Source organism: Polyodon spathula, chromosome 28 (genome assembly GCF_017654505.1).
Source record: "Polyodon spathula isolate WHYD16114869_AA chromosome 28, ASM1765450v1, whole genome shotgun sequence".
In the NCBI taxonomy this organism is placed as follows: domain Eukaryota; kingdom Metazoa; phylum Chordata; class Actinopteri; order Acipenseriformes; family Polyodontidae; genus Polyodon; species Polyodon spathula.
This window is the reverse complement of record NC_054561.1, coordinates 4,170,911-4,193,440: the sequence shown is the minus strand read 5'-3', so window position 1 is coordinate 4,193,440 and position 22,530 is coordinate 4,170,911. Positions and strand designations below refer to the sequence as shown.

The window sequence follows — 22,530 nt, the reverse complement described above, 5'->3', positions numbered from 1 at the left end:
ATGTAGAGATATCAGATACAAATTCCATGCTTTTGAAAATAGTGGAGTTGATAAATATATCAAAAAGATGTGTATATATATATATATATATATATATATATATATATATATATATATATATATATATATATATATATATATATATATATATATTGGGTGCCACGCCACGGTATGTTTTGTTTTCTGAAATCCATTTTTCTAGTGTACATTTTTCCAGTTACTAACATGCTATTTTGGACAGACGCACTTTAGGGACTGGGTATTTCAACATCCTTCACATAACTGAGAAATTCAAACCTGAGTCTACATTGTAGCGTAGGCTAAGCCTGGTCCTAATGTTATGAGCTATTAAGACATGTTAACTCTTATCGGCATTAGAAAAGTATGTGGGAGATACCACAATTATTTTATATCTTATTATTTATTGGTCAACTGTACTGGTACTATTGTAAACGTACCTTATTTTTTCCAGTCTTTCTTGCCCGATCATTGGGAAAACAAAAGTACTGTCCATAGATGTAACTGAATGTTGGTTTACAAAGACAAATAAGAAGCTGTGTCATTTCAATGTGTTTGAGCGATCGTAAACTTTTACAGTTCTCAACAGGTTTATGGTATAAATTAATGGTTTTGGAGCTGTGGGGTTTCTTTTAACTTCTCTAAATGAATGGTGCATGAGTTCCTAAATGATTTCAGATGCAGTCATTAAGATCACTGAGAAACAGCTTACAGAATCAAAGATGTAACCTTTTGTTCACATTGCTGGATCTCCTTTCCGGCCAGGAACTTTCGCTAACACTAAGCAGGCATTTCCCTAAGCTGATGAGATAAAAGAAACAAAGAGAAACGTTGTCACTGACCTTATCTTGACAAAAACATCCAGTCAAACACAAACAAGATAATGATGCAATGAAGGTGCCGTGTAATATAAGTAGGTGCCTTAGAGATCAGTGTAGTCTACCAGAGTAAGGCTGGGGCTAATGGAATGAGGGAGTGAGACTAGCAGCAGAGGAAGTAATAGGCAAAATATCTAATGGAAGTCATTGACAGAAGAGGTCGAGGTGAGTTGATCCGCTTGAGCTGGAATGACCCTAATGTTTTTTTAAAACATTTTTCTCACTGTCTCTTTAAAAGCTGGTGGTCTGCCCTCCTCACCATGTTTGAAGTAGCCAATGCAAGATTCAGTCGGGAATGCGTAAAAATGAAAACCAGACTGGAACTGCTCTGGGAGTAACTGTGACAGATTTCTACTGACCTTAAACATTCTTCCATTTACCCAGAACACATTTGTCAGGATCTGATCTGGTCTGTGACACATACTGATGGAGCCAAACCAATCCAGGCCATGCTTTAATAAAGGCAATCAGCTGTAAAAGGCAACGTCATTTTGAAATACTGGGACCCCTATTTATACAGAACTGCTCCTTGATGTCCTCGTACAGGGATAGTACACATAAACTTCAGCCATATACTAGTCTTTTAAATGCAAACACCAAGGACCTGGGAAAAGAACAAAAAGCCAACTGCTCCAAATGAAAACTAATAACTTACTGATCTGATCTTGTCTTGAAAGTGTGTTCAATTGTCAGATTGTTCAAATCATAGCCAGATTTGATAAGTAAATAAGTGTGTATGCCAGCATAATGTGTTCTGAATATTGGGTTGGCAAGGAGGGGGTTAAATTCCTCCCTGCCAGAAATACATGTGGGAATGTGGCTGGAGCCATAATTGAATGATTAATGATTAATTAGGCTCCAACCACAGGTGTATAAAAAGGGTAATCACGGGTGTTACTATTAGAGTTAATGTCAGTGTTGGTGAAGGTGTGTGTTGCTGTGCTGTTGGTTTGCTGTTATATCCAAAAGTTTTTTTTTTATTATTTTGGCCACTGCGCCTGTTTATTTGTTAATGTATTTAATGTACTGTTCTATTGTTAAATAAATGTGCACAACAATGATTAACCTGCAGATTCTCTCTTCATACTGGTAACAGCTTGGGCAGTGACATTACCCTGTCACAGCAGTTCAGTACAAAAGCATGATAGGGGTAGGTTGACTGCACACTGGTAGAAAAACAGTTAAAGGCACATATGCAATGCAGAACAACACCCCTGGACAAACATTATTAATAGTCTCTAAAACATTGACTCAAGTAGATGAAGCCTAAAACTCCCCTATGGTTCTTATGGATCTTAGCCTTAGTGTTATCACTTATTTCACTTATTTTATCTCTCCCTAAATAGGGGGCTCCATCTGTCTCACTACATACACTATATGATTAGTAATGCTTGTGTTTATATCTAGTAATTTGTATACAGACCCTGCATTAGCTACTAATAACATATGCTTGACGGAGGATCACAATACCACATATTGATCAGTTTTTGTTTCATGTATAATTGTATGACCTTGCCCTGAAACTTTCCAGGGTCCCCACACCCACACCCCCCCACCCCCCTTCACCCTTAGTGGGAGTAGAGAACAGATGACAAAAACTGAATGTTTGTGTACAGGTAGATACAGAAAAAAACAAGCGATCATTGGTCATATGACCACAATGTCAACCAAATAGTGCTTTAAAAGGTCACTTGATATAATAAACTGGGAAATACTGCTCTCAAGTGGACTACAAAATGATTCTGAAGCATACTCAAACAAGGTAGTGTCGTTTATGGGTTTTTGTAATACGATTTTATGTATGTATATCTACATAAGTTCTTCTCGATGTAGCAGTAGCAGCTTGCTCATTCACCCCACAGAAAAGTTAAAGGAAGTTTGTATAATCCCAGTAGGTAAAAGTTAACCCAATTATTTACGTCGATCTTACACCTCACATTTCTTCTGTATTACATGGAGAAAGTTTGAACTAGTGCCAACACAAAGGTGACCAGAGTGTTATGTTTTTTTTTTCTTTTCTGAACAATGAAAGGGAAGACTGCTTCAAGTAAACACAAAACCTCTTTTTTGTTGAAGAATTAAAACAAATATATCACAATTAGAAACGAAATGATGCATTGCACTCTCAAATAAAAGTTAATGCAGTTACAATGAAGAAGCTTCTTTGAGGATAGATTGAGGAGCATTGAGCACAAGAAGTATTGTGTTAGCACAGCTTAGAAACAAAACCTTGCAAAGGGCAGAAGATTTCTGGCACATCGTAGGCCTCTAAATGCTGGGGTTTCGCGAGCCAGCTTATAGGGGCCTGCTTTTTAAATAAGTCTTATTAGTTACACAGGAATGCATGCTGAGTAATTGACTACAGTGCAACTTGTAAACCTAACAGGCTTCAATAAGAAGTTCATCGGAGCCATAACTGCACTCAGTCATTCACTTTGAGGTAAAAACTTCTTCAGCATTTTGAAAAAAACAAACTAGACGGATACATTTGTTTAACTCATTTACATTCAGTTTAGCTCATTGATAAAATGTACCTGGACCGTAGCACTATCCTAGGCATAGCAGTGGAAATACAATGACAATGCAATGCTTCTATGCTGAAGGAATATGGTAAAAGCTCAGCTATTGTACCAGAGTGGTAATGTTTTCGAAGCCAAGCGGACTTAGAGAAAAATGAAAAAATCTCAGTATTAAGTCAACAGAACTAGCACTCCAGATAAGCTGCTTACTGGGTGTTTTACACATTGAAAAAATATGAATTGCGTATGATATTTGTTATCAAGCTTCTTGTACTTTGTTCGCTGAATATACAGCATGCGGTAGGTGGAGAATGGATTGTTGAAATGCCAGGACAGCGAATTGTAACCAGGTTTTCAATAAAACAAATTGCTAGAATTTTATGTTTTATCGACCTGTGTTTCATGAAATTAGCAGTAACATCTGCCTACTGTATTTGACTAGTATTGTTTTGTCCATATGACAGTAGAAGAAGATACTTTGGTGGAGCAGTGGCCATTTTAAATCAGGGTGGATACAATAGACCATGGACTGCGTTTTTCAAAGTGGCAAATTAAAAGTGGCCTGGTATCTGTCTAGAACAAAACCCCCAAAACCAATGAAAATATTTCCACATATGCATAGGCACACCCAGCAGCCTAAAGGTTTCTACACTTACACCAAACATTGGCATTTTAGAGGCTAATTGTGATGCAGGTATTATACATTTTATGAAAAAGTTGCATTTTGTTTACAATAATAGCTGTATTTTTTGGTCACATTTCCAAACCACAAAAACTTGTCAGAGTCTGTTATGTCTTGATATGTTAGTTTAGGTGCCAATTATTTATAGAAACACTACTAGAAAGTGCTAATTTGGGGGAATGTGTCCATCTGTTACTGCTGTCAGAATGCAATGTATCAACCCACAAGTTATCTGAACAATAGTAGTGAGTCCTAGTGGCTATATGAATCAAGTTAACTGAAATGAGAGCAGTGGCTCTGGACAAGGTAAGAATTATTGACTAGAATAGTCCAGATGTGGAAATTCTATAGCTGCATGAGTAATTCGGGGAATCAATCACGTTTTATCACAATTGGTGGCTGGATTTAAGGACAGATAGATTTATATGATACAGTGGCAGTTCTTTTTTCAAATATGTTGTGTCATACTGTTGTGTTCCTCTGTGTTCTTTGATTTGGATTTTCAGTTTTAGAAATGAGATCACTTTGTTAGATTGGGGTTTGCATAATGAGGCAGATCACATACAAATGCTTAAAGCCAATGGGTGTTGTTTTGGGGTAATGTTTTGTTCAAACAATCAGCAATTGTGTGTGCTTCATTCCATGATAATTATGAACTCAATACGCCTTTCTTTATCCATTCAACAAGTCCTTCACAAGTTAAAATGCCATATTTCCATCTGCACCTTGACAGCAGTCAATAAAACTCAATCTCATCTCAGCCCAATATCAAACTGGGGCTGCTGCCAGTTCCATCTGCAGCCTACAATCCAATGACTGATTAATTTGTTACTCAAATGACATCCATCACGTCTAGTCTGTAATAATATAGAAAAGCTGCATCAGTCAAACTGTGCAAAACAACAGATCTGACAACGTTGATAGGAGTTTCCATAGATAATCTTTTTCTTTTGCGTGGAAGATTAAACAATCAATGAACCGAAAAAACAAAGCTGTTATTTTCTATTGAAAGGTAATGGCTTGAATAAAGTCTTTGTTCATAGAAATAGAATAAAGAAAAACAAAGAACCTCAAAAACAAATCTAAAAAAAGAGCAGAAGAGACATTCCAGAGCCCTACCTATCCTTCATCCAGAGGTTTATGAGCTGGCTACGGATCCTTTTGGCACAACATTGTTTGGTATTTTTTTTTTTTTTATAATTGCAAAAAGTTGCAGAGTCATATAATAAGGAAATTATTTCTTCAAGCTTGAGCTTTTCGTTTTCATTGAGCACGACTGAAGATTTCAATATGCTGAATTTAAAGATGAACTTTAAAATGAAAAGCTATAAAATATTTATATATATATTAGAAAAATGTAAGAATGAGACCAAACTACACTTAGACACATACATGCAAAACTCCTTTCGCAATACTCTACCTCTATATACAAAAATTACACATGCCTGTTCCAATTTGTCTTTTTTTTACTTCACAAACCATTCTGTCTGCTCTTCATTACTCACATTACTTGACCAACCATCTTTCTCCACCCTTCCTTTTAATTGCAGTTTTCTCTATCATGTATTTGTGTATCCATTTTCAACCATTTTGCTACTCTGTTGTCTCTATTTCGTTTTTTTTCTCCCAGTATATTGCTCCAATATTATTCTAAGAAAGCAAAAATAACTCCTTCTCTGGAAATGCACTTTAATGAGTGGTTTTATTTCCTTGCACATTCAATTTACACTTTTGTATGTGCTCTTATTGGCTTTAGCTGGAGTTTATTGTCTGATTTCTCCTTATCAGTTTCACCTGGGTTTTAACTAGGGTTTTATGCCAATACCCTCATCCATCTGACTTTTTTCTGGCAGTTGTTAGAAGAGGTTTATCCTATTACCTGATGGTGACAGCAAAACAGATTCAAATTAACTTCAAAAGATCCTTATGTACAACACAGTTCCCTTTATTGAGTTAGGTTGGTTATTGAGTTTGAAAAGCAGCATGCTCAAGGCCGAGTGCAGTCCTTTTTCAATCCAGCACTATACTTAATAATAATCTAATTAGTCAATGATTAATGGGTTCTGCTGGTGTGCTCATGGTCGAGTAGTGTTGCCAATTCATTGATCACCTTAGACACTCAATACATATACAAACATATATTTACAAACAATATGGGTATTCCAGCTGCTTCATATCCTTATAACACATACATATTTAGTTCAGCTGTCAATGGGGAGACCTCTCTACCACACTATGATCTCTGTATCTCATACCCCATACTTGATACTCACTATGATTTAGTTGAGCAGTCAATGGGAAGACCTCTCTACCACATTATTATCTCCATACCCGTATTGACGAACCCAAGTACCCCGTACTTATGATCCTCTGTGATCAATTGACACAACAGTAATACAACAAAAACAAACCAATTATCCTACAACTTAAGAGAAGTCCCATATTTAATTAGACACTGCAACACTGTCAAAATATGGTCTGTGTCATACACAATAACAGATTGCTATTACTCACCCTTGTAGTGCTGTGCAAATTCACATCACAAGGACCAGAAACATCTCAGACCGCAAGTGCAGTATCCTGCCATCTATGCCAAATTGTAGGGATGAAAAATGAAGTCAATCTCTAAGAGTCGATGCTAATGAAGGTAGTTTTATTCAAGCACTTATCTGGAGGGACAACACATCGCAGGCAGTCTGCTAATGCTTCTCTGCCACGCAGTTACAAGGTACAGATTGTTATAGTAATGCACAAACAAGACAAAATAGTGTGTCCTTGCAGCAGAACATATATTCATCTTAAAAGGAAACAAAGTATCACAAGATGTTCTCGGTACACACAGTCAAAGTGCAATGTCCTTCTAAAGAGCTGACTTAATTATCCATATTTCAACATAGGTTACAGAGACATACTCAAGCATTTTAATACTACTTTGTTTTACTAATATGTATTTCAACCCATTTCAAAACAACTAGACAAACAAACAAACAGTGGACGAACACGAAACAAGCAAGTATCGTGCTTGAGCTATGTCAGCACGAGTTGCAATTGTTACTTTTTTGTTTTTACTTTACTCTCCTTCTCCCTCCCGTTCTTCACTCACCCAACACCTAACCCCGAGTGAGTGACTCGTGCATCACACAGGAGAACTAAACTAAACTTGTTCAAATTAATCTTTAACTAAACAAGACAGCTAAGCTGTTTCCCTATACAAAACCCTTTTTGAAAGTTTTATTAAACCACACCATAATCCTTTTCTTCTTCTTCCAAACCACACACCAACAACCCACAAAACTTGTTTTGTATTATTAAAAGTGTGCGTAAAAGCGTTTAACTGGCAGTCTCTGTGTTGGGTCTAAGTTATTAAAGGGGCAAATGAACATAGTGTAGTAAGAGCAGCTTGCTCACTATATATATATATAAAAGTATAAAAGAGCCAAACTTCCCAACATGTCGGTATGTTTAATATACCTTTGTGAAGGGAAAGTGTGTGTGAAAACAAACATTGGAGGTATTTATCAGCTTTTGATGCCATGGTAACCACACATTTATTTCTCTTCAAAACTAATGTCTTTGTGATGTCATTCATTATATAGCTAATGATGTAAAACTCTACTGTTCCTTTCTATTTAAACCTTCAGGAATCATGGTGTCTAGTCAATTTTTCCATTTATTCTTCTATACTTTACATTATCTCATTTTATTTTTTCTAAAATCACCAACTTTAAGTTATCCATGGTGTGTTAACTATTAGTTAATTTACTTAATGCATTATCCTGCACTGAATGTCTCGTATTATGAATAAATACAGCATGAGTTCAAACATCATTATTAAGTATAAATATAAAATCCACTAAAATTATATTAGAAAGGCTTAAGAAATAATTGTAAATCGCAGTAAACAATGTTTATCCATTACTGTTAACGTATCCCCATTGTCTTTCATTAACATATTCTGTTCAGGTACTCTGTGATTGATATTTTGGAGCTTCACACTCAGTTCCATTACTTACATTGAGATAGTCAGGTTTCTAATGAGGCTCTAATGAGATTCTAAACATTTCTCTAAGTAAAGCTGACATGAGCTGATTTCAATTGCATCTAAGGCAAAAGCTTTCAATAAGAAATGTATGCAATCTCAATCATTACCCATTTTTCAATTTGATTTATACAGATGGTGGGGAAAGCTGCTCCCTATTTTACTCAGGGTAAGTCATTGTTTTGTTGTTAATCGGTCAATAGTAGGGGTGTACCAAAACTCATATTTTGCCAGTAATTACCTTGAAAAATGTGAAGTTGTTAGGTATTAATTAAATGGAATAAAATGTGTTAATAATGCAACACTAAACAATTTGGTCCTTCGGTTTCACTTGTTTACACAATTATTGAGTATCAATCAATAACAAGCTGACGTTTTTTAACCTAGAAACTGTTGTGATCAAACTAACTAAAACTCATTTGCCTTACCTTTCTTTTATCTTTTTTTTTTAATATAAAATCTTTCCCTAGTATCCTTAGAAAGGCATCATTTCTGCAGTGAGGGATTATAGTCCTGGGCAAGGTGTTATATCTGATTAGTCAACAAAGAAATACATTATTTTATTATTATTTGTTTGTTTAGCAGATGCCTTTATCCAGGACGACTTACAGAGACTATGGGTGTGTGAACTATGCATCAGCTGCAGAGTCACTTACAACAGCCTGTCACCCAAAAGACGGAGCACAAGGAGGTTAAGTGACTTGCTCAGGGTCACACAATCAGTCAATGGCTGAGCAGGGACTTGTACTGGGAATCTCCTGGTCATTTCTTTAACAGTAAAAAAAAGGTATGTTTATATATATTTATTCAGCACCCCCCCAACCCCACCCCACCCCACCACACACACACACACACACACACACACAAAATAAAAACCATTTTCATTTCCATTTTCAAAAGATAAAAATAGTGTATCTATTATGCATTTTGCTAATGAGAGACATTAGATCCAGGATAATGCATTAAAAAAGATGTAACAAACCCTATAATAGTTACTTTTGTACAATGCATTTGAAAAAAAGATTATGTACATAATTCTATAGTATTATACCTATTATTTAATAGCATTTCTTCAAGGTTTTAGAGGAATCTGCTATAGTTACAGATGCCCTTCTGTTGACTTTCTGTCATCCACTCTGAGCAACAACTTTTCAGCCTGTGGAAACTTAATCATTTTGATTAAAATATTTTACATTTTCAACAGCTTGTGCATTTCCATGTCCTTCAGTGCTATCGGAGTATTATCTACCCCCTACAACTGTACACTTATTGTTGCATTTGACCTTCTGTGAAGTGTCTCAATGGTTCAGTGTTTTCCTAAGGGGTTGTCAAAGAAAATTGACTGTTCATCTTATGCACTGCTGACTGATTGCTCATCATACGTGTCCCCACCCCCTCTGGCACACACCTTTTTAGTTCCCCAGTTAACCCATTATATCTGAAGTTGAGCAGCTACAGTAACTTTGCAGTGAAACGAAGGAACACTTTTTAAGTATATTCAGTATAAAAACAAGTCAACAGTGCAATTTTTCTTCCATTTGTTTTTTGCCAGACATGGTTTGTGGGTCATTGAATTTTCATGACATATAGTTCAAATACTTTAAGGGAAATTGAATTGTTGAAAGAGGAGGTGATGGGGACCAGTGATCCTCAAAAACACCCTACAGTAAGAATGGACAGTGTCATCATTCTATAAACTTCTTAAACCCCATGTTATCAAATTATTGTACACAAGGTATATCGTGTCAATTTTCCAGTAGATGACTAGGAATAAAAAAAAATGTTGGTTTAATGTGTTTAGTGCTGTGGTTTAGAGTTGTCATCTGGACTAGATTAGAATGCAAGTACTGTGTAAGATTGCCTAGCAAGTTGCTATGGAGGCAGAAATTACTTTCAATAAACAATTAGCAGTTAAGAGACTTTCCCTTATGAAAACAAACTGAAACTATTCTTCAGATTAAGTTTGGGTAACACGATGGCCTCTGTAGAACAAAATTTTACAACTACAGTCAGAAATACTATGTTCATTTATAATTAGTTTCCATGGATACACTAACTGCTGTTTCCCAGTAGATAGTGGGTGGAATTAAGTGCTAAATGTACCTTTCAAACTAAAATTTGTAATTGTATATTATTAAAAGAGTAGGACATGAAACTTTAACAATGATAAAGCACAGCTAAATGTTAAATGTTATATTGAAATGTGCATAGTTTTTGCATAATCTGTAAAATAAAATAATGAATGCATTTTTAAACCTATTCAATTAAATATGTGCATGTCTTCGATTCATTGCATATATTATCTTCTTTAAAATAATATATTGAAATAAGATTTGTTGTCTCGAGGATAATGAATTTCTATAAATACGACCATTGTTTCTTCCTAAGAAGACAAGGTTTAGAATGTAAAAATGTGAGTGCTGTTTGAATTTTACTGTGCAACGGTCCCCATTCACAAAGCTTTAACTCATAAAAGAGTACTGATTACATTTTCATATTCAAATTCCAGCTGTTAAAAAGGAAAGTCTACAAGTTTCATGAAAACCAAACTGTTCTTTCTTCAAGAAACTGATTTAAAAAATCTTTATTTCTTTCCCTAAATCTTAAAAATGTTAAATATCAGTCAAACCAAACATAAATCCTTTCTATTTTCTAGTGCAACAATGAATGATTAACATTTAAAATGGAAAGATTAAACAGGAATAAAAACCTCTGGCTGTAAACACTTTAATATAGTTATCTGAAAAAAGACCCCATATGAGCTACATAATGCAACAAATAGTTAAATAATGATAGTGACGGATCATAAAGGATACGACTATTTTGTTTTATTTTTTGAATAGAAGTGGTTTATTGAAGATATTTTTTTTTTACGCTCCTATAGGACTTAAGATGTTAAATCATCATACTGATCCATCCAAATCCCCCAGAACTGCTTTTGAGAAGGCTCAGGTTTGGTAGAATAACAGAAGAAACCCTGTTCAAGGAACACAACTTGCAGAAAACAGACACCATCGGCACATGAGCAGCCAAGCCTTAAATGTCAAAACAGGAAGGTGAGCTGTTGAGTGGTGTCTTTAATGTGTCCACTGAACACTTGATAAACCAATCGACAGGAAAGAAAATACTGGAAATAACTTACAAGGTGAAACAGGAGAATTGGATTTAACAAACTTGACATTTTAAGATTACAACACTATCCCTTTTGAAAAAAAAAAAAGTCTAAATCTCCACCCAGCTCCCTACGTCATTTCTTTCCTAGCGTATTAATATTGAGATGACTGCTGTAGCAATTATTGTTCTTGTTGAAATCCTCTTGGCATTCAAAATGCTGGAAGAGATGAGGCTGGTCCAAATCTTAAAGGAAACATGGACTCTGTCCTTCGTGAGATGCATTTTCTCTGAATTTGTTGGGACGGCCGTCTTTGTGTTCGCTAGCTTGGCCTCCACCATCATGTGGCATCAGCCTACAGCTGAAGCAGGAGGTTCCTCCAGTGGTCCTCAGTCTCATTCTTTGGCCACTGATCTGAACAATGACCTTTCAGTTGGAGCCCCCCAGCACTCCACAGCTTCAGTGATGCAGGCTTCTCCAGATCCCGTTCACGTGTCACTGACCTTTGGGATTTCGGTGGCTGTCATGTCTTTGTGTTTGGGATCAGCTGGTGGTGTCCACTTGAACCCAGCAGTGACTCTGGCTCTTCTTGCTGGTTTTCGAGTAAGCCCCATGCGGGCATTTCTATATGTCATTGCTCAGCTTCTGGGATCCATTACGGCTTCAGCTTTTCTTCATGGAGTCACACCGGCTGGGGTTCGTGGAGACCTTGGATTGAATACAGTGAGTAAAATGCATACAAAAAATAAACTGGTACTCTACTGTTTTTGCTTTGATGAAAATGTTTTGCTATGTGATAGACTGATGGAGGAGATGAGATAAATAGGGTGGCATATAATGGATTGTTGTAAAACTTTATAATCTCAACCCATTTAAAGTTACATTTGCAGGGTTTTTTTTGTTTTGTTTGTAGTTTATTATGCTTTTCAAAAAGTTATAACATGCAAGGTTTACAATGTATTAGATCTGTTTATTCAGAGCTTTGTACAAAGTACTGTATAACACAAACATTTGGAAATTTATAGTTTGTCTAAGGTAAGGTCATCATATTAGTTGTAATATTCTGTGTTTGTAAAATGTCGATTCTACCTTGTATCATAGCAGTTTTCATAAAATTAAACTAAAGCACTTTCAATTGGTACAAACAGCTTAGATGTTTACTTTATATTCAGCTCAGCTGAACAGTAACTGCAGGTAAATATACAACAGTTAGAACTGGTTCTTTTGTTGTTAATGATCAACTTTCGTACCTCTTGTTAGCTTTAGCAAAATTATCAAAAGTCCTGCTTTTCTACTATTCAAGATATTTTGGTTCTTTTTTTTTTTTTTTTTTTTGCCTTTTTGTAGCTTTCCCCAGGAGTCAGCGAGTTTCAAGCCCTGGGCGTAGAAATGGTGATCACCTCTCAGCTCATTCTTTGCGTCTTTGCCACTTCAGACAAAAAATCATCCCTGAACAAGTTTGCACCTGTTATCATTGGGCTATCAGTTACCTTGGGACATCTTGTGGCTGTAAGACATTATTTTATATATTTATGTACATTACCTATGAAATCTGCTTAATCAGTCAATATGTCTGTCCATCTATTCATCTCACGAAACTGATCAACCTTTTTGTTACATTGGAAACCAGGTGGTAGAGGTGCAATGTGATTGTAAAGGCTAATCAAAACATAGACAGAACATCGAATTAGCCCTTAATGTAAAATACTGCACAAGGGTTGTATTTGGGAATACGTATATTTTATAAAATGGAATCACAAATACAATATACAGTAATCTAGGGCTTGTATTTTGCTCTCTACATCAGACATGTGCAATTGGTTTGCAGTTAATAAAGTGTAAGGTTCATTTTCTTCTTAAAAATAATAAGTCAGTCTTCTTTTGTTAAATTCAGTCAAAATAGTGTATTCAGGAATAAAGTAAAACAGGAGCACAAGGTGTCAGTAGATGGTATTCTGAGCTGCCATGGCAACAGAGATGGGTTTTCTGCACAACACAACTACAGATAAATTTACAGGTTTCAACAGCTGATTTTCTAGCCCTTAAACAATAGCTACAGCCATTGATATACTGGGCAGGTTAGGTCCCACAGGATGTGGCGTTCCAACCCAAAAGAGGTGTAAACCTAATAATTCTGACCAATAGCAGAGCCAACCCTCCCTCCGATAGGAGGTGGAGTTTTATGATTCTATTGAGTCATTTAAGCAGAAGTTTGTGGTTTGCACATATCATCACAAATAGCTTTTTGAGCAGGGGTACAAGTTGCATGTCTGGGTTTATCAGACAGGCTTGTGGTTTTCCAATAGAAATGAGGAAACAGTCATTGAAGCAGTAACATAGAAACAAAGATGGGACCCAAGGTTATATCAAGGTTAATTTTGGTGTTATTAAAACAGCATGGGTGTAAAGTGTCTATGTGCAGAGTTGCATGGTTCACAGTTTTGGGCTAGTTAAGCAGTAGTTCAAAAAGCCTTACGTTAAACGCAGGAAAATCACACAATGTTTAGAGACAGACTTTCAAGAATTTTTCACTCCTTTACCATTTACAGGGGCACATAAGCAAGTGTTGCATAACGGAAATGAACAAACAGCTGATGAAACAATAAGAGCTTGTGCAATTTAACTAGAACAATGTGTACCCACACAGGGTGCATGTTTATCAGAAAAAGCGTACATGTTCCATTTGTATAGTGTGCTATTATTTCTTACAAAGGCATACTTGCTCTTTGCAGTGTAACGTGTTTTCCTGCAGATTAACATTCTGATTCAGTTTTTACTTTTCCTCTCTAGATTGGCTTCACGAGTTGTAGTATGAATCCTGCACGATCCTTTGGTCCTGCTGTCGTTAGTGCAAGTTTCAAAAACCACTGGGTAAGCGCTTGTCTTTATACATTGGTTGAGGCCGTCCATTGATCTCCAGTCCCCTTGAGCAGTATGCAACATTCATATTGGGTTACCAAATTGACGAGGGGGGGGATAAAAAAATAAAATAAAAAGTGTAATGAAAAACCAATAAAATTGTCAGCCTTGTACAGCTATGGCCAAAAGTTTTGCATTACCCAATATAATTCACAAATTTTGCTTCATAAAGTCAAATCCAACCTGTTGCACAACTGAACATATTGAATTACATACCGCTCTGTAGTTTTCCATATGTTGAAATATTAGACATTTCGAAATATAATATGAAATACTATAATACTAATATGGCTTCCGGTATATTGCGATGTCATTTTGCTGTTTCTTTGATTACATGAGGTTAAATAAAGACCTATGTTCACATCATTATTATTATTATTATTATTATTATTATTATTATTATTATTTATTATTATTATTATTATGTCTCAGTCCTAAAATTCTAGGTGGTGCAAAACTTTTGGCCAGAGCTATATATTTACTACAGAGTACACTTGTTTCCACAAGCTAATACATTCCAATTACTCATCACTTTGTTTTGCAGGTGTTCTGGGTCGGTCCATTGGGAGGAGCAATTCTGGCAGCTTTTGTGTACGACTTCATGCTAGTGCCAAGATGGAGCAGCTTGACTGAATGGCTGACAGGAATGAGAGAGGCCTTCCTGACAGACTCTGACACAACTCCAGACAACATAAGCACAAACAACACCAATGAAACATGAAAATAATCAAACTGATATTGTATAGTATTCCAGTTGATGCTGAATGAAATTACAGCTGTTCTCACAATAAATCATTCATAAGGAATTGCAAAGCCATGGGTATTTCCAGAATCGTTTACTGTGGTCCTGTAGTTTTGCAGTTTACTCTTGGTTGTTAAACATTTGCCATGTTGTTTTTGCCAAGCGTTACCAGTCTTGCTTTGCATCACTAAAGTATAGTCTCCCTGCTAATATATTTTATCATGCTTTTTGTTTCTTGGGGTGTCTGCTGTGTACCATATTAATAGTGATGTAGCTACCATTCAACATATTAAAGATGTATTTTTATTATTTTCTGGAAGAATCTGTGCATTGTTGATTAAGTAGAGTAAATACATTTCTTTAATAAAACTGGTACTGCTGTCTTGCTAAAATATGTTACTTTCAATGTTATTAAAGAAACCATTTGGGGCATTATGTTTATATTTGAACCCTTACTATTCTTATCATTCAGAGTGGTTCTTGTTAGAAGTATGTAAATACTGTGTGTTTTAGATGTTTTCTCTTGAGTCCAGGAGGTGCTCTTCAGTTCTAGTTACCTGTCTTAGATAAATGTAACTTTGACTAGATCAGTCAGTTTCTTTATAGAAGTAAGAACCAGCATTTTGTTTTGTTTGCAAAGCACAACAGTACTTTGGATGGTATGGTGTATGGCAGGCAAGAGGATATGAAGAGTCTTTGAGTGTTCTCATGTGACGTCACATTTTCTCCTTCTGCCATATTGCCTGTCAAAACACGTTGCATATCAGTGTGTCAATTATTCATTTTATTATTACAATTATTATTAGTAGTGTTATTAAATTTAACATGCTTAATTCTATAACGGATTTTTTCATTTAAATTATACTTATACACATAAGTGGGTTGGTGATTCTCGTCCTTTAAAATAAAAATCCTTCATCGTGAAAGGAATCCTAAAGGCACTGCATTGTGAATGACAGTTTACTAAGCGTGGCAGTACAATAATAATAATAATAATAATAATAATTACAACACTTAATATTGTATTTTCTATTGTAATACTTGTAAGTCACCTTGGATAAAGGTGTCAGCTAAATAAATAATAATAATAATAATAATAATAATAATAATAAATAATAATAATAATAAATAATAATAATAATAAAAAGTGTTTACAGAAGAAGGCAAGTCTTTTAATTTACATGAAAAATATTAATGGTTATTTACATTAAGTAATTCCTAGAGATCAGTACACAAGACTCATTGTGTGAGTAGTTCAGCACTCGGAGTCGGCATGTTATCGAATAACATGCCTCATTGCAAGTCGGCATGTTATTCGATAACATGCCGACTTGCAATCTGTGCCATGTTTGCCTGCTGTTTTTGTATCAAAATCCTTTTGGGCCGGGATAAATACATATGGGTGATGTAGAAGGGTTCCTACTGTGTGAGAATCAGCTTTAAAATAAGTGGTCCAAAACGATTTAACCCCTGAAATACCAGTTACTTGTTCAATTTGCATTACATTTGCGGGATGCGAATAAGAAGATGTCCAAATAAGAAGCGGGCGAATAAGAAGCCAACTTCAGCATCATACTTTGGACCTAGTTTATCAACAAGCAAAGGGATTCCTCTGCATTTTTAATGGTTACACTTTGGAGTACTGCTACTCATGAGGTACGGCTTGATCATTAAAATCTTTAGTATTTTTGCAAAGCGAGGACAATACCCTGTCATTAGACACCAGAATATTTTGTGAGCAAAGCGTCTAAGGGGGTACATGGCACATCCAAAGACGTGCCCCCATGCCTTCTGTATTGGTTATAATGGGCTACACTTTGGGATGCTGCTTCTCGTGTGGTAAGGCTTGCTCATTAAAATCTTTAGTGTTTTTGCAAAGAAGAGACGATAACCTATCTAGGGATACCTAGCTATTTAGTGCATAGTGCAAGGACATAGTAGGTCAGCAGGTTGAGAAGGTACTTGGGATCTATGTGATGAAGGGCATTGTAGGTGAGCAGGAGAGTTTTGAAAATAATCCTGAACTTTACAGGTAGCCAGTGCAGCTGGGCAAGACGGGGGATCCTGGCATCTGGGAGGGAAAGCATATGGGAGGAAAAGGTAGGGACGGACTTTGGAGATATTTCGAAGATGGTAGAAGGAAGATTTGACCACAGAGGGGAGATGTTGGCATCAACGGAGAGGTTGCTGTCAAAGCATGTCAGAGGGAGGCTATTCCCCTGTGGTGTAAGGATGTTAGGGCAATAGTTATATTTTTGCTCCTATTGGTTTTAACCAATTAGAGGCCAGAATTTCCAAGGACTGATTCATATATATAATTTGAACAATTGGATTAATTGTAGTAGGAACAACTAAGAAATATTTGAAAAAAATCATTAACAAAAATCAGTAACAAGCATGTTCTTTTTACAATGAACAAAGAAAATAAAAGAGCAAAGACAGCGCACTGTTACAAAATGTTCTGTATTATTTTAATAACATTTCCCCATGCACAGTCTAAATTATGTGCTGGTTGTTGCATGCCTAGGGCTGATTCCATTTCATTAAGGCACCACTTCTGAACATTTATGCAATGATTGTCTCAGGCAGGAAATATGAGCAATCCCTATCTCTAGCGTAGCAGCGTGCAAGGAAAGTCTATCACAGTATGTGGGATAGGGGGTTCATTTCTATATTATCTCCTGTGCCAGGCTCTGTTTATAATTCCAGCATGTTATCAGGATACTCCCAACGACCCTAATTAACTTCACGATTTCCTGTTTCAGAAAATTTACCAAGGGGGTTGTCATTCATACCAAACTCTTTTCTTTTGCAGTAAAAAAAAAAATTGCATTTTAATTTTCCTCTTTCACATGGGGCATCATTCTAATGAACTCCTGATCTAGACAGAAGCCTTGTTGATGAGTATTAAATTCTGCAATTGTCTGTTTATCAATTATTTTTTGTTGTGATTAATTGCTTTAGTAAGTAATAAACTAATGTAGTATCTCTCTGTGAAACTATAATTGTAAAGATCATTAGACACACATAGCATATTTCAGAATTCTATACTTCAGAATTCAGCACTACATGGCAATGCCTAGAAGTTGGAATAATGGCAGGATGTACCATTTCTCCACTGGCTTTTACCATGGCAATGGAAGTAATTATTAGGGCATCAAAATGGGTAGTGGGAGGAGAGCGCTTGACTTCTGGAATGCGACTACCACCAATTCGAGCATACATGGATGACATGACAACAATGACTACAACAGTAACCTGCACTAATCAGTTATTGGGCAAATTAATCAATAACATTAAATGGGCATGAATGCAATTCAAGCCCACTAAATAACAAGGAGCTTCTCTATAATTAAAGTTAAAGTAGTAGATAATAGGTTCTACATTAATGGTGAGGCAATACCAACAGTGACCGAGAAGCCAGTGAAAAGTCTAGGGAGATGGTACGACAGGGATCTAAAGAACACAGCTTATGTGGGAGAAGTTAGACAACAAGCAGTGGAAGGGTTGAAGAGCATAGACAGCAGCGCTTTACCAGGCAAACTGAAACTCTGGTGCTTTCAGTTTGGTCTACTGCCAAGACTGCTGTGGCCACTGACTGTGCACGAGGTTTCCTTGACAACAGTTGAGAAGCTGGAAGCTTTAATCAGTTCATATGTCAAGAAATGGTTGGGAGTTCCACGCTGCCTCAGCAGAGTGGGACTTTATGGTAAAGGAATACTGCAGCTACCAATCTCTGCTCTAACCGAGGAGTAAGTGTGCCAAAGTCCGACTGGAAATTGCATTAGTAGATTCACACAACAAATGCGTAAGGGAGGCAGCACCTGTGTTGAAAACTGGAAGGAAATGGATGGCAAAGAAAGCTGTGGAAGATGCTAAGGCTGCCCTTTGAATCGGAGATATTATGGGGCAAGTTCAGTATGGAAAAGGAGGTTTTGGCCTCAGTTCAGCTCCTCCTACATGGCACAAGGCAACCCCAGCTCAACGGAGGAAGCTGGTAGTCAATGAGGTGCAAAAGCAAGAGGAGAGGATCAGGTGTGTAAAGGCCATTTCCCAGGTCAAGCAGGGAGAATGGATGATATGGGAAAGTGTGGAACAACGCAAGATTGGCTGGCAAGACCTATGGACAATGGAACATAGCAAGATCAGTTTCCTCATCAGATCAGCATATGATGTTGTCCCATCACCACAGAACCTAAACCTCTGGGTGGGTGAGGATCCCTCATGTCCTTTGTGTTCATCACCTGCAACATTAAGGCACATTTTGACAGGATGTAAGGTGGGTCTTAGCCAAAGACGGTTTACTTGGTGCCATGACCAGGTGCTGCGATGTTTGGCCTTAGCATTGGAAGACAAGCGTAACCTGACCAATCAGTTGCCACCAGTTCCATCAAAGCATTTCATACAAAAGACAATATTTCTCAGTTAAGGAGAGCAACCACCAAGAAAAGGTGTTAAAACCAAGCCTCGCCCAGGACAACTTGAAGCTGCTAAAGACTGGAAGATGCTGGCAAATGTTGGTCAATGGCTTATTTTTCCAACTGAGATTGCCACCACTAACCTTCGAGCAGACATTGTCTTGTGGTCTGGATCAGCACAACTTCTTCATCTGGTAGAGTTAACAGTGCCATGGGAAGATGCTGTGGATGAGGCGTATGAGAGGAAGAAACTTCGGTATGCTCAACTAGCTGCTGAAGCGGAACAGCGAGGATGGAGAGTCCGAGTTTATCAAGTGGAGGTGGGTTGTCGAGGATTTGTCGAAAGCAACGCTGATGTACAGGTAAGTAAGCTGGGCTGAGCTGAGTGGGGGATGGAGGGGGGTGATGCTGGGATGCCAGAATCACTGTTGAGTCCTCTTGAGGTGTCGTGGGCTAGTCTACGAAACACCAAGGATGGAAGGTGCCCACTTGAAGACCCCAGAGATGTACCCGACTTAGCTCAATCCAGACGGTTGTCATGCTGATCCACTGGGGAGACCGCACTGGGTTGATCCCCAGAGCCAGCATTGCAGCCGTTGTGTGTGCTGATGCGCTGGAGAGGCAAAATGATCTGATCCCTGGAGCCAGCATTACACTTCAGCAATCAACACCAGACAGAAGGATATCTACATCATCAGATGGAAAACAACGCAAATGGATGGCAATGCAGATGGATCGCATTAGTTTACTGCAAAGCTACATCTTAGTTGATGCTTATCTTGGCGCGAGCCAAGTTCAAATCAGCATGAAGTTCAACATCTACTCTCATGTAATGGAAATCTTTTTTTTTTTTTCCTTTAACGTATTAATAACTCTTCATGTTTAATATTGATCACATGTCTGATCTGAAATAAATATGTCATGTGATAGTTCTGCAGTCTGTCTTGAAATCCTTCATATATACAAGCTGTCCCACAAGTCAGACAGCTTAAGTGCAATTGTTAATATTGTCTGTCTCTTGTGTAAAATGTCTTTAAGCAAATAATTAAATTGGATTAATTTGATGTGTGATGTAGCTAGTCAACTGAGTGTGGCCATAATATTTTGCAGAGAACATTGCATTCTGAATATATGATCTATCTATCTATCTATCTATCTATCTATCTGTCTATCTGTCTATCTATCTAGCTATACATAAGAACATAAGAACATAAGAAAGTTTACAAAAGAGAGGAGACCTTTCGGCCCATCTTGCTCGTTTGGTTGTTAGTAGCTTATTGATCCCAGAATCTCATCAAGCAGCTTCTTGAAAGATCCCAGGGTGTCAGCTTCAACAACATTACTGGGGAGTTGATTCCAGACCCTCACAATTCTCTGTGTAAAAAAGTGCCTCCTATTTTCTGTTCTGAATGCCCCTTTGTCTAATCTCCATTTGTGACCCCTGGTCCTTGTTTCTTTTTTCAGGCTGAAAAAGTCCCTTGGGTCAACACTGTCAATACCTTTTAGAATTTTGAATGCTTGAATTAGGTCGCCACGTAGTCTTCTTTGTTCACTTCATTGCAATAATGGGATCAATAAGCTACTAACAACCAAACGAGCAAGATGGGCCGAATGGCCTCCTCTCATTTGTAAACTTTCTTATGTTCTTATGTTCTTATTCACTTCAAAGCAAAATGAAATAAACATGCTTGTCAGCTGTTGAGAAGAACACCAGCGCCACTGGCTGCAGTTAGAAAAGGAATGAAGGTGCTTTGCTTTCTCCAGTCAGTTATAATTCAGTCCCAAACAAAAAAAAAGTATTATTTCATTTTAAACCGGTATATATCATTCAGTCCTGACCAAAAACAAAAGGCCAAAAGGCGTTGTGGCACTGTTTATTCAAACAATAATAAGACAAATGCTCAGCTATGCTGTCATATATATATACATAAATACAATAAATAAATCATAATACAAACACAAATACTACAAAGGGGTGGAGGGGGAGACCCCGTTCTGCAAATAAATAAACAAATAAATGTACAGGGCTCCTCGCCCTGGGGGGGCTGGCATTGTCCACTGGAGGTAACTATAGTTTTTCCAGAGAGGCCTTTAGTTTCCCACTGTGAGCTGACGTCTGTGCATAGAATTCTCAGAGGAGTCCGTTGAGTTTGTGAATGGCGTAGTTATATATCGTTGAGTTAGATTTCTTTGAATTTTAGGAAGTCAGAAAACACTGAAAGCAAAGTTTTTATGATGATTTTAGTGTTTGCAGCATTTTTGTTTTGTAGTATATTTTGTCATTAATTTTCTGTAATTAATCATCGAAAGCAGCATCACCGGGGCATTAGTTGGATTTATTTTTGGTCACGTGATGAGGTTTGAACCAATCACTTGCCATACGTTCTAACGACTGATACATAAACAGTCAGCACTCGGATATATGACTCCCAGATATGCGTCAATAGTGTTTTACCGTCCTTGTATTAAGAAACAAATCAATTCCCATATATATATATATATATATATATATATATATATATATATATATATATTATATATGTATATACGCGCGACTGGGGTGGTGTGGTGCTGGGTTTCCCACCACACCCCCATATTGTCTTTAAAAACCCAGTGAAGGCTTGTCCCAAACAGAAAACAGTTTTTTGGTTTTCTTTATGAAAAGGGTCGAACTTGAAAAAAACCAAAACGGACAAACTTTGTTTGAACCTTTATTTTGTCCCTTGTGCCTTTTTGTTTGTGGTTTGGTGTTTATTAAAAGTATGTGTTTGTGCTATGTACCACAGTTTCCTGGCTTCTGAGTCTGTCTTGCTGCTACCTGCCACAATATGAAAAAAAACTTTTTATTTGTTTAAATTTTGTACGCTGTAGTTATAGCTCCTTTTTAAACACACACACACACACACACACACACATATATATATATATATATATATATATATATAGAGAGAGAGAGAGAGAGAGAGAGAGAGAGAGAGAGAGAGAGAGAGAGAGAGAGAGAGAGAGGAGCTAGATTTTCTTAACAGCTACACTTACAAAAACAAGAATTAAATGGGCATTCGTGTAATGGATACAAAACAAAGACAGATGTTCTTTCACTTGCTCTGCTTTAGATTTGACTGAAGAATCCTGTATTAATAGTGAAGTGAAAATGATCAATTCACCATCCTATATTAACACTGATCGGTAGTGTTAGAATCATG

The 22,530-nt window shown here is 36.9% G+C and overlaps 1 protein-coding gene across 1 annotated transcript; it reads left to right on the top strand.

The window, feature by feature from the left end:
* The first annotated feature begins 11,439 nt into the window (after nucleotides 1–11,439).
* On the top strand, nucleotides 11,440–15,332 carry LOC121301943 (aquaporin-1). The gene is made up of 4 exons (XM_041231673.1): nucleotides 11,440–11,971; nucleotides 12,596–12,757; nucleotides 14,039–14,119; nucleotides 14,712–15,332. Exons 1-4 carry the CDS (start codon nucleotides 11,465–11,467, stop codon nucleotides 14,886–14,888), a joined length of 927 nt encoding a protein of 308 aa, XP_041087607.1. The 5' UTR covers nucleotides 11,440–11,464; the 3' UTR covers nucleotides 14,889–15,332.
* Nucleotides 15,333–22,530: the final 7,198 nt, after the last annotated feature.

What these genes read in the sequence shown, in the direction of transcription:
- LOC121301943 (XM_041231673.1), top strand. Translation starts at nt 11,465, where the DNA reads ATGCTGGAAGAGATGAGGCTGGTCCAAATCTTAAAGGAAACATGGACT. An exon ending in GAGACCTTGGATTGAATACA is followed by an intron (nt 11,972 to 12,595) that starts GTGAGTAAAATG and finishes GCCTTTTTGTAG; the next exon opens with CTTTCCCCAGGAGTCAGCGA. An exon ending in CAAGTTTCAAAAACCACTGG is followed by an intron (nt 14,120 to 14,711) that starts GTAAGCGCTTGT and finishes TTTGTTTTGCAG; the next exon opens with GTGTTCTGGGTCGGTCCATT.